The following is a 13,527-nucleotide window of genomic DNA, read 5'->3' as shown; positions in this document are numbered from 1 at the left end:
TGGGATAGGAGGTCGAGATAGGAGGTCGAGATAGGAGGACAGGATAGGATGGGATAGGAGGTCGGGATAGGAGGACAAGATAGGAGGAGGGGATAGGAGGACGGGATAGGAGGACGGGATATGAGGATGGGATGTGAGGATGGGATATAAGGTCGAGATATGATGACAGGATAGGAGGTCGGGATGTGAGGACAGGATATGGGGTTGAGATATGACAACAATATATGGGGATGAGATATGAAGTCAAAAGCTTCCTCCTTTGTTTATTTTCCTCCCCGACAAGGATTAGGAAGGAAAAACCGGGCAATGCCGGGTATTCTGCTAGTTTCTTACTAAAGGGCATTTTGGGACACTTAGCCCATAGAATTACACGAGGCACTGTCCTCCTTTTTTACCTCTTTACCCTCTCGAGTGCGAGTAAGCCAATCTGCAAGACTACAGCGTGCACTGCGGCCTAAATGTGATGCTGGATTTAAAGTTGCAGAGCTACTTAAAGAGCAAGTGGAGCGATGTTCTGCAGCAGAGAAGCTGATGAGAGGTGTCCAGCACCTGCCCTTAACTGACTGGATGGCAAGAGATTCAGGTAAGACTGTTCCAGGGGTTATGGGGGCCGTGTATAGAGACTATGAGACTGTACATAAGAATGCACATACATCTTGAGCTCCATTTGAATACTGATGTGTACTAGGGCAATATACTCCCATCTAGAGAGGAAATGTAGGTGTTGCTGTGAGACACTATTCATGTTGTTATCTTGAACTGTTGTTTCTATTTTATTTATTATATCTGTCTCCCTAATGAATACATTGTATATCTATTTTTGCTATTTTATTGCTGACGTTTTATTTATGCAACAATATTTCTATCTTCTAAATCTCAAAGAATATTGAGGTAAATGTGTTGGCTCTGAGGATCTTACTTGTTTATATTTCTTTTTTTATTTGTGATCCTCATTTTTACTTTTGTCTTTGTTGCCTATAATGATACCACAGTGGCCTCTTTTATGACTAGAATATTTCACAGTGTTCACTACTCAAAGACTAAAATTTGGATTTTCCTTGAATCTTGATTCACCAGAACCTCACTAATGGACTATCCTAGGCTGAGGCTGACATCCTCTATAACATGGGAAGAAGCCATCGGTCGAAGAGTGATCAGTCCATGAACAAGTACTCACTAGGCTCTTTATTAAAGGTCTGTTTGAACGATAGTCACTGTAAATGGGTCCTTACAGTACATCCCTCCAAATCTTTAGGCCAACAAACTTAGAGTCTCAGCTATTAGTTTTGTTTGCATCAAGAATCCCCATATAATGTATGTACCTGCTTTGGGACCACCTCTACTGGCCTTTAACACAGCACTCCAAGCCTTTTCTGTTTTGCAGAGTCTAAGGTAATCCCTGGGTCTTCACCAAAGCTTTTTGCAAGATTGGATGGTTTTGGTTGCAAGAGGCCCAGGTTGTACCTGCAGGGCTTTGCTCAGAGGTAAGTAGGTACCTCCTAGTGAGCTAAGGGGCAAGCAGGGTCAACCTGCTCGATCAGTAATGGATAGGTACATCCAAGAATCAGAGCAGAGGTCAAAAGCCAGGAGGTAACACCAGTAACAAGGGTCAGGGACCAGGAAATAATGTCAATGTCAAAATCAACAGTCCTTATTTGGATGCAAGAGGTTTTGCCGTATTCTTTATTATGACTTACTGTTAGGTCTGGATGTGTCACAGCTTTGTGCTAAATTTGTTTATTTTTCTATTAATTGTTTTTTGGTGTTCCGCTCAGGTTTTATTATTAGGATATAACATTTGGGGAAAAATATGCAAAATAATATTCCAGCACTTGAGGTCAGTATGGCGAATATCTCCACAGCCACTATATTCTTCCCCTTACTGCTCAGATAAGCCGGGATCATAGCAATCCAGACACTGCAGAACAGCAGCATGCTGAAGGTGATGTACTTGGCCTCATTGAAAGTGTCCGGTAATGTCCTCACCATGAAAGCCAAAACAAAGCTCACCGCTGCCAGGAACCCAAGATAACCCAACACAGAGTAGAACCAGATATTCGAGCCTTCATTACACTGAATGATGATCTTCCCAGGATAAGTGTGATGGTCAAACTCTACATATGGAGGTGACACTGACAACCAAATAACACAGATTAGAACTAGAATAGAGGAACATATCACAATTATATAATAGGACACCCTGACCTCCACCAACTTTCTCCAAGAACTGCCCGGTTTAGTGGCTTTGAAGGAGATACAGACCATTGTAGTCTTGGCCAAAACAGAAGAGACGGCAACAGAGAAGAAAAATCCAAATGACATTTGTCTCATCCTACACGTTATATCCTCTGGACGACCGAGGAATAGGAAGATACAGAAGAAGCTCAACAAGATGGAGACCAGGAGGATGAAGCTTACAGTCCGGTTATTGGCCTTCACCAAAGGAGTGTCCCAATATGAGATAAATGTTCTTATGATACAGCAGGTTATACCGCAGCGAATCATCACTGTTATAGAGAAGAATGAAGCCAGTGGATCCTTATATGAGAGGAATTCCTTAACTTTAGGAACACATCTTGTTTTCCTCATTTCTGGCCACTGGTCCATAGGACATATGTGGCAGATTTCACTGTCTGTAGAAAAGAGGAGAAAGAGTTTACATCATTTTTATGATTATTCTACATGAGCCTATGATTTTTGGATTAACTATAAGCAGCGTTCTGTGGTGGAGGTTGTCCCTTTGGCTGAAACTGGGAGTCATATCAACATAGAATTAGACATCGCTCTCCAGTGCTGGCACACACCATGTAAAAGGCTAGATACAATGGACAATGGATGGCTCTGTTTGGTGTTTTGCTCAAAGTTTCAGGAAGGCATCATGCACAAGGCCTTGAAGAGTAGCTCCTACCACCCCCCCCCCCCTTTTTTTTTGTTCCTGCCTATTGCCCATCTATCCCTAACCCCCTCCCTGCCTTTAATTTTTTTTTTTTTACTATATTAAAAAAGGCTGAAGCCGGCCACTAGGAGGGAGACCCCCTAGTGGCTGGTTTTCAAATATAAAATAAACTATAATAAAAAAAAATAATAAAAAAATAATAATTAAAGTATATTAGAGATATGTTGTAGTACATAAGTACTACAATATATATATAAAAAAAAAGGTTGGTGACAGTGCCCATTTAAAGGGTAACTCTAATTAAAACCAATTTTTGCTATTGCACTCTTTATGGTAAATAAAAAATATTTCAAATATACTTTGTTTTTAAAAAATGAAGTTTTCTGTGTTTTATTTGTGCTAAAAAAAAGCTCAAGAGCTCATTTTCCCCCATCTCATACACAGACTTTGGACCTAAGCCCAAACACAGGAAGTGCAGCCTGGAGTGCCAAACAGATGGTCTTGTCGAATCTCTAAGACAAACCCTAGCGGCAGGGTTTTTTCGCGCTGTGTGGTCTAATTTGTGAGTTCTAGCCGCATTGGTGCTTGACTGTAGCTGGTTAAAAAATCTAAGAGTAGAGGCATAGGGAGTTAATGTGCCCGAGATTTTTATGCAGCAACGTGTAAACAATAACCCCCCCCCCCCCATCTTTTCCTTTGGCTCATATTGTGGATGCTTATCACAAGCGCACAAGGCCAGACATTTCAAAACATGTGAAATGCACTGATTAATAAGAATTCTTCTGGTTTTTTCTCTTCAAGGTAGGGAAAACCTGACATGACATTCTAGAATACAGAGAATGTTATGTAAGGATTTTAATTTAGATTTGTAACATTTTTAAAATATGCTCAGTGGATAGGGTCAAGGGGGAAAAAAGTGCTTTAGATTTTTGGAGATTTTTTTAATTATTATCTCTGGTAATGAGAGTGTATCTGGTAACTTTTCCTCGTATGTTGCACTCCTGATAACTGAATTGAGAGAGAGAGAGATGTGTCGTATCACTCGGAGTAACCGTACCAGATGACAACAGTGTACTGGCTGAGGGGACATGCCAGCCAGTAACAGTATCAAGGCATAACTATTGTGTAAAGTACTGCTGTCAGTCAGTCCAGTGTCCTCTCTATTGTATGCTTGATAGCTTTTTAGCGGCCTGCTGATTATATATATATATATATATATATATATATATATATATATATATATATATCAGTTCAGTGTTCTTGAGTACCAGAGATTAGATTCAGGAGGCAAACTTTGGTTGACAAATGCACACTATTTTGTTAGTGCTGGATACCAATTTGTGTACGGCCAGTCCACTGAGAGACTTTGCTAATAGGGTAATTTGCAACCCTCACTCAACCTGAGGCTTAAAAGGCTTTAAAACTGTTCAATTTCTGCACTGGTTAACTTTAAGGGGTAAAATATGAGCCGTTTGCAAGCTCCCTTCCTCCCTGGGTGTGAGGAGCCATGTGACAATGATGATGATCCTAGATGTTGGTAGCAAAACCTGCCCTCAGTAAAAGACTTTATTTCCTGTGGCCATGCCTGGCCTGTAAATACTCTACCATGTACTGCCACAGCATCTCCGTATGCTGCAAAAATGGAAACGCCCCAAAATGCACCCACCCCACTATATGCTATTCAACCTCCATCTAGTGGTGGCCATGTTACTACAGTAACTTCCTGTACTGGCAGCCATCTTGGAGTGCCAGGAAGTGTGGCTCGCCCCACTTCCTGTGCTGTCAGACATCTTGAAGGATCAGGAATTGCTGCCTCATCCATTTCCTTTTCATTCTGCTAATAATTGCTGTGCCTCACCAAGAAGTCAGACCTCTGTACCCAGTGAAGACAGTCCTCCAGCCCAAGATGAACCTCATGCACAGTTTCAGTCTCCTACCAATGATAATCATCATCAGTCTCCTATCACTGATCATCATCACCATCAGTCCCCAGGAAAGATATCTTTTTCACCTGTTAATACAATCACACCTACTGTGGTGCAATTTCATGTGCCTCCCAATACCTCCAACAGTAACATGTACTAAACCATTAGATCAAATATGGTGTCTGAATCTTTTCAACCGGCCCTTGGAACAAAGATCTGGAGTAACACCCTACTCCGGATTGGCATGAGTTCCATGGAAACCCAGCGAGTGAAAGCTATAGTTAACCCTGCAAATTCATATCTTCAGCATAATGAGGGCCTTGCTTCTGCCTTAGTGCATGCAGGGGGGACTAGTATACAGCATGACTCTGATCTGTTGGTACTACAACACGGGGCCATTTCAACAGTAAGTAGCTATGCAATTGATATGGCAATTTAAAAAACCGAGAGTACCGACTAAAACAATGTACCTCCCTGTAAACAAAGGGGGAATGGGATGCCCTCAATTACAAAAATACCTTTACGCTATACTCCTGGACCAAACCCGACTTTGGTGGAATAATGATATGTCTAAACAATGGGTAGTAATAGAAAAAGAATTGGTATCCGAGTCATCCTTGAGTGAGACTTTATGGGTTACTAGATTAAATAGGGTTCCTTTAGATCATACCTACCTTACAATATACGCAACTTCAAAGAACTGGAAACTTAAAGAGATAAGCGGGAATCATTTACCGATATCCCTGGAAGATCTCCCATTAACCACTATTCAATCATGTATACCAGAGTTAAATCTTATCAGTTGGGTGAGAGCGGGGATCATTACATATGGAGCTATGCTGGAACGCCTTGGTCCTCTTTCATTTGAACAACTTAAACAAAAATGTAATCTCCCTAATACAGATTTCTATAAGTTTTTACAAATTCGTTACTTTATATCTACTTTAGATCTCCCTATGAGGGTAAATCCTACTCTTCCTATGTGGACTTGTTTCAAAAATGGGGATTTAATAAAAGGTATTTCTAGATTTTACTTGGCTTTAACCTTGACTTTAGATAAATTGCCTCAATGCCTTAAATGGGAGCGTGATTTAAACAAAACCTTTTCTAAAATACAGTGGGAATATTCATTTTCTCTTGTGTTGCGCTGTTCCAAAAGTTGTTCTCTTTTGGAAATATCAAGGAAAATATTATAAAGGTGGCACCTGACCTCGTTAAAACTATCGAAAATGTTCCCCGAGCATTCAGATTTATGCTTGAGATGCCATCTCCAGACTGGTACATATTTACATATGTGGTGGGATTGTGTAGCTGTAAAAAGCCTTTGGTCACAGATTAAAGCGCTCCTAGACAAAATAATAGGCTACTCAGTTCCTTGGGGACCAGAAGTAGGGCTTCTATTTTTGGGGTTAGAAGAGCTACCCACCTCGGTTAACATAGTTATTGTGAATTTGTTAACGATTGTTAAAAACCAAATAGCAGCAAAGTGGAAATCTCTAGATCTTCCAAACTTAGACTATATAATTAATAAAATGCAATGCATATGTAAAATGGAATATAGCTTAGCATTAACTTTGAACAAGCTCCCCATTTTCTTTTCTTTATGGTCGGAATGGATAGCATATATACCCTTGACAAGTTGAGATTGATTGAACGTTAGCTTTGCTTTTGCCCTTTTACAGTAGGATATGGTGAACTTTCTAAGCTTAAACCTAAAATATTAATGACTTAGTTCCTAATATAGGTACTAGTGACACAAACGATGATTCTTTACTTTTTTCTTCTTCTCTTTCTTCTTCTTTTTCTCTCTCTTTCTTTTTCTTTTCTTTTCTTTCTTTCTTATTTTTTTCTCTTTTCTCTTTATTGTCTATGTCTTGAGTGCTTGTTATGAACCTTGTACTGTGCAAAAAAAAAATAAAAAAATAACTCCCAACTGGCCATTACAGGCTCTGGGAAACTGCCTTGCAACATGATAATACATGTTGTTGGTCCAAGATATTCCTCTGCCCAACATGATGCCTGCATAAGGCAGCTTCAATCTTCAATAGACCACGTTCTTGATCTAGCTGGAGAGAAGGGAATTTACTCTCTGGCCATTCCACCCATTAGTTATGTTTTTTTTTTCAATTTCCTCCTAATATTTGTGCCAGTGCAATAATGTCCAGAATCACAAGCAAATACCAACATTACAGGAAATCAGGCTTATCTCTAAAACATACGAGACAGTCAAAGCTCTGGTGGATGCTGTCATCTTGTTCAAGAAACCTAACCTTTTGGGTAAACACCCAATGCCAGATGATGATTCAGATAACCTGCAACATGGATTACCCAGATCCACGCCATCTAAACTCTTGCCCATACAGCCCGATGATTCCAGAGATCTCCTGCATAGTTTCGGTGAATCCAGTCCGCCGCAAACTATGTCAATACCACTTACCTATAGTGGTGGAAATAAAGGGTCTGAGAAACATCGTTCAGAAACTCTTAATAAATATGTTCCGTTTACCTCAGTGCAAGTAAATAATCTCGTAGCCCAACTACCTGACCCAAAAAAACAGCCAATGTCTTTCTACAGAAGAATCAAGCAAATCCAACAAACCTATTCATCAGTATGGAAGGATTTATATAATCTAGTCTCTATCAGAACTGGAGACGCCTTCTGACCTATCATTTCCGCCAGCTTTGATAGTTCTGCTATTGTGGACGAGGAGACATACTCTTCTGGAATAGAATTCTGCCGACAACTACAAACCTGGGTCGGAGACAGACTAGCTTCAAGCTCCACCAATTTCTCTGATGCCTCTCAGGAACCTACGGAATCAGCTGAAAAGTTTTTCCCCAGACTACTTAATCTGTTCCAGGATCAAGGTTATGACCTAGGAAGCAACTTCCATAAGATACTCTTCATTAGCACCTTTGTTACTGGCCTCCATGATGCTACCAAGAAAAGGCTTACGGACACTAGGTCTGAATATGTGACACTTGAACCAAAGCAGCTCTTACTCATTGTCAAAGCTATTGAAAAACAAACTGAAGTGGCATCTACTAAGAAGAGCTTGGATGTGTCAATCTGTCAAGATGCACTGCTGATGCTTAATGCTACAGCACAATACCCGGTTTAGAATTATGTCCCTTAGTTCCAAACTGTTCATGCTTGGTACTGTGTTCCGAATAATCCCCCTCGAAGATCACCCATCAGAACGATCATCTGCTACAGATGTGGTAAAATCGGACATGTCCAGAGATGCTGAAGATCCAAACCTCTTCCTTCCATCTACTGAATGGATTCAGCCACTGTAAGGCCAATGATGTCCCAAAACTGTCATAATATGGACCGACAACAATCTGGACCTCGCTCTGGACACCCAAACCACTCCAGGATGAATCAACAATGAAGACCCGACAACAGAATAACTCAAGAGAATCCAGTTAATCATGTCTCATATAGAAATTGTCAAAAAATCCGGATCTGAGATTTAGGCTGGAATTCCACTGAGCTTTTTTTGTTGTTGCAAAAACGCAGTAAAAAAAACGCCAATTTTCCCGCACAGAGTTTTTTCAGCGAAAAAACGCTGTGTCCAAATGTTAGCTGCAAGTCAATAGTAAACTGCAAAATGCGAGATTCATTTGGTGTTTTTCAGTTTGGCGTTTTTTTAAATCCTTTTGGCGTTTTTCAGCAATTTCGGGCTCAGAGGCTGGATTTTCAAAACGCCAAACAAAACCTAGTTTGGCGTTCTTTGCCCTGAAATCGTGGCGTTTTCGTCCCATAGAAGTCTATGGGAGAGCAAAAACGCCAAGAAAAACGGCATGTTGGTTTTAAATTTTGCGTTTTTGCAGGCGTTTTTTATTCTTTTTTGGACTTTAGCGATCCAAAAAAGTGATGGAGATACCTTTTTTATTAAAATTTCGTAGGGTGCCATTAAAAAATAATAATATAAAATATACAGTAGTGATGGAAAAAATTGTATCTAACGAAATGTATCTTTTTTATTACGAAATGTTTATACATTTTTAAACAGGGATCAATTTATGTGGGCGGGTAAAGCACTAAAAATGTAGCCAACAAGAATAAAAATGTAGTGTGTGTGTGTGGTTTTCACTTTTTTCCAAAATTTTTTAGGTAGTACTACTACTTCCAGCATGGAACACACTTTTCCATGATGGGAGTAGTAGTACCTGTACTAATTGACAGATCGACCATTGCGATCCTCCTGTATAGTGTATAGATGCGGCCGCTCTTCTATGAACCCCTGCACTGACGAATATATATGCACCTATTCATATTTCCTGCAGAGAGCTGTGATTGGCCAGATGGTTCCAGCCAATCACTGCTCTCTGTGGGAAAAAGAAACATGTGTATATATATATATATATATATATATATATATATATATATATATATAGGGCAGGGCAGGGGACCATGGGAGAGCTGCCGCTGCATCTATACATTATACAGGAGGATCACAGCGGGTGTCAATAGTGATACCCTCTGTGATCTGTTCTTAACTACATGTACTACTACTCCCAACATGGAGCACACTCTGCTCCATACTGGGAGCTGTAGTACCTGCATTAATAGACAGATTGCATCATGTGTCAGAAATTACACTTGCTGCGATCTGTCTATTAATGCAGGTACTACAGCTCCCAGCATGGAGCAGAGTGGTAGTAACTGCAGGTAAGAACACATCACACTACTGACACCCGATGTGATCGTCCTGTCTATTGCAGAGATGGAGCGGCTGTATACAGCGCTCGCATCCCTCCTCTGCACTATACTCACTCATTGATATTTCTCTCAGAGCTGTGATTGGCTGCAACCATTCGGCCAATCACAGCTCTGGGCGGAAAATATGAATGATGTTCTATTCACATCACTGGCCGGAGTGCAGAGCAGAGATGTGAGCGCTGTATAGAGCCGCTCCGCATCTCTGCTATATTACGGACAATCGCATCGGGTGTCAGACTGACACCAGGGGCGATATGTCTATTATAACAGGTATTACTAATTCCCTCATGGAACAGTGTGTTCCATGCTGGGAGTAGTAGTACTACATACAAAATGTAAAAAAAAAATGTAAAAAAAAAGTTAAACACACACACGCTTTATAAAAAATGTATAAAAATTTTGTTATAAAAAAACCGTTTAGTTAAATACATTTTTATACATCCCTACTGCCTGTTTATTTTATTTTTTTTTGGTACCCAACTATTTTTGTACAAAAAACGCCAAAGGGGGCCAAAAGAGGTAAATTCCACACAAAGGTAAAAAAGCAAGACAAAACGCAGGGAAAAACTGTCAGTTTTTCTGGCCTTTTTTCTGGCTTTTTTAAGCCCAAAAAATGGCAGGGCAAAAATCTCAGTGGAATCCTAGCCTTACTCTTGAAACTGGAAGCCACCAATAAAAATGAGGATAATGGGATGCACGTTGAATTAGCCCAAGCATTTACACCTGAAGAACTTTTGCGTCCTGAAAGCCTCTTCACTGATGGTCATTGACATCCCAACAAAGACTATACCCAATGTCTACCTGCAACAAATTCCTGACCATGTCTGGTCCAAAGGCCCAGATGTTATTGGACTCTTGCCTGTCCAACCTGTTAAGATCTTTTTGAAACTCTGTGCCAAGATTCCAAAAGTACCCCAATATTCTCTAAGAGCCAATCAAGAAGCTTCTCTATCTGAACAAATTACAACTCTTCTCAAGAATGGAGCGTAAATCAAATGTGTTTCCCCAGCAAACACTCCTTGTTCCAGTCAAGAAGAAGACCCCAAGAGGACAACCTAAGAAGTTCCACATGGTCCATGATCTTCGTGCCGTTAATGCTGCCACAATTCTAGATACTCCCATTGTTCTCAATCACTTTTCTCAAGCCTTATCCACCTGTCGGGATCTATGGGTAGGAGCCCATCATATTGGGACTTTACTTCAATACGTGGATGACCTTCTACTTTGGGCCACATCACAAGATGAGTGTGCCTCGACTTCACTGGATCTACTATCTTTCCTTGCTTCAATCAACTATATGGTGTCCCTTGGAAAAGTTTAATGGGCACAACAAAAAGTAGTCTTCCTAGGACATTGTATCTCTCAAGGTGTTAAGCACCTGGCAGAAGACAGGAAGCAAACCATACAAGAGACTCCTATACCTACAACTGTTAAGCAACTACAAGCCTTTCATGGTCTGATCACATACTGACGACAATGGATTCCGGATGCCTCAACACTGCTGTATCCTCTGTATGATGCCATTCCAACTATATCTCAGAAGCAACCACTTTGATGGAAAGCCATACAGTGTTTGAACCGCCTAAAAGACCTTATCATGTCCGCTCCTGCACTTGACATCCCGAGCTATGAACTACCGTTTTATATGTTTCTGTCTAAAAGCAAAGGGCCATGCCTCTAGTGTCCTTACACAAAAAACATGGAGACAAATTGAGAACTTTGGGAAACTACTCATGCAGACTAGATCCTGTTGCACAAACTGCACCCACCTGCCTTTGAGCTGTGATAGCAGCTAAAGACCTTTTGGACAGGACTTCCGACATCATTCTTGGACATTCTAGCATTATCCTCGCTTCACATGACCTGAAAGCTATTCTAATACAATGTCAAAGAAATCCACTTTCTCTACAAGACAAGTGAGCTCTCTCTTACTCCCAGATAATGTCACCCTTCAGAGATGCACAATCCTCAATCCAGCTACCCAGCTTCCTCTCTCGAGGGGGGATGAGGAAGAAAAACTAATTGAACAAAATAATGGAGACCTTGGTGATCCTGAGCACAATTGCTTAGAGGTTATGGAAATGGAGACCTCACGTTTCTCCCGTTCGAAGTTCTGCTTGCAAGACTACTCCCTTCCCATGTTTCAGCACAAGAGGTGGAACTCATTGCCTTAGCTGAAGCCTGCCGCATTTTGGAAGGACAAACCGCCAACATTTACACGGACTCTGCCTATGGTCATGGAGTGGGGTTGGCCTTTGGATTAAAAGGGGCCTTGAGGGGGTACATGACTGCAAGTGGAACCCCTATAAAGAATTTTGAAGCTGTCAGGACCCTGATTGAAGTCTTAAAATTGCCTGAAGAAGTGGCAATCATCAAAGTCAAAGCGCACGGAAGATTGGACTCTGAAGAAGCCGAAGGAAGTTTCTTGGCAGACCAAGCAGCTAAAGAAACTGCAATAATGCCCCTTGCTCGAGAGGAACCAGGGGTATTCGTGGTGCCAAGAAGACAGAAGAAAGGATCAGAAGAACCAGAAGAGGAAAGGGAAAACCACGGACTCAAGACACTAAAACAGTTCCAGACTCAAGCCTTGGACAAGGGAAAGAGAATATAGGAGAAAAAGGGAGCCAAACTCAGTGAATAAGATGGCTTATGAAGAAAAGCAAACAAGATTTGTCTTCCCCAAGCCCTTTACCCGGAGGTGACTCTATGGGCTCAGGGAGTCACCCACAGAAGAAAAAAAAAAAAAATGATCACTTCTATCAACTCGAAATCTACCTTGCACCAGGAATAACAACTGCAGTTGAACAACATGTCAAGGGATGTGACATTTGCACCACCTGTAACCCTGGAAGAACAGAAGTTACTCCGAAGAAACAATTGGCCAAACCTTGCTATCCAATTCCACATGCAATTGCCCAAAATTGGAAAATTGAGTACGTACTAGTAGCAGTGGAGATGTTCTCAGGATGGCCAGAAGCCTACCCAGTCACTAATATTACAGCAAAGACTACTGTAAAGAAACTACTAGCGGAACTGGTATGCAGATTTGGAATCCCTGAACTAATTGAAAGCGACCAAGGACCGACTGTCATTGCAGATATGGGGAAAGCAGACCTCAAACTCCATGCCCCATATCATCCTAGAGTAGTGGGAAAGTTGAAAGAATACATGGCACCCTAAAGAACAAAATCCTAAAAGCCAGTAAAGATCTGTCGCTTTCATGACCAGAAGTGCTGCCCATAGCTTTGTATTCTGTTAGAAACACACCCCGACAGCCATCAGGTCTATCCCCATATGAGACACTCTTGGGGGGGTCCCTAAACTAGGATGTTACTACCCTCAGTGCAGGAAATTATAGTTTGTAATGTTTACACACTGTGTAAGGAGCTGAAAGTAACACATGTTGCAGTTTTATTCTTCCATTCCAGATCCAAACGCTGAACCAGGAAGTCACAATCTGCAGAGTTTGTCCTTGTGAAAAGACACGTAAGGGGCCGCTGGAACCTAGATTTGAAGGTCCTTGTTATTACTGAGGACTCTGACTTCAGTGGAACTGGAAGGAGAATCAACATGGATATGTCTCACGCTGCAAGAGGGTTCCTACACCATGCTTCTGATACAGATCCTTTTTCGCATAAGTGGAGTACCAACCCAGCAACTCAATCCGACCCCACCACACAACTGGGCTAACTTGACAATGACCCAAGAGTTGTATCCCACATTTTGATAACTCTTCCAGTGCCCAAGTGACTGCCTTTAAATTTGACTACTGTGACATAGTGAATTGTCCCGAGGTGCCAAAACAATGTCTTATGTATGGGGATGACAATTCAATATACCCAAATCACGGATGACTACTGGGGGGAACAACTGTGACTATTGGAGAGCAGTGGGATGGATGGAACACAGGGACTGACTGGGACTATAGACCACACAGTGCCAATAGAAGAAAAGACAATACTGACAAATCTCTACTA

The 13,527-nt window shown here is 41.2% G+C and overlaps 1 protein-coding gene across 1 annotated transcript in view; it reads right to left on the bottom strand.

Moving 5' to 3' along the window:
• Positions 1 to 1,570: 1,570 nt before the first annotated feature.
• LOC130299995 (vomeronasal type-2 receptor 26-like) overlaps positions 1,571 to 13,527 on the bottom strand; it is a 40,263-nt gene continuing 28,306 nt past the window's right edge. Inside the window, exon 5 of the mRNA XM_056551510.1 lies at positions 1,571 to 2,633. Coding sequence (XP_056407485.1) covers positions 1,738 to 2,633 — 896 coding nt within the window. The 3' untranslated portion in view covers positions 1,571 to 1,737. The remainder of the gene's footprint in view (positions 2,634 to 13,527) is intronic.

This window comes from Hyla sarda, chromosome 1 (assembly GCF_029499605.1).
Source record: "Hyla sarda isolate aHylSar1 chromosome 1, aHylSar1.hap1, whole genome shotgun sequence".
Classification (NCBI taxonomy): domain Eukaryota; kingdom Metazoa; phylum Chordata; class Amphibia; order Anura; family Hylidae; genus Hyla; species Hyla sarda.
The sequence above is the reverse complement of the archived record's forward strand: the minus strand, read 5'-3'. Positions and strand labels throughout refer to the sequence as shown.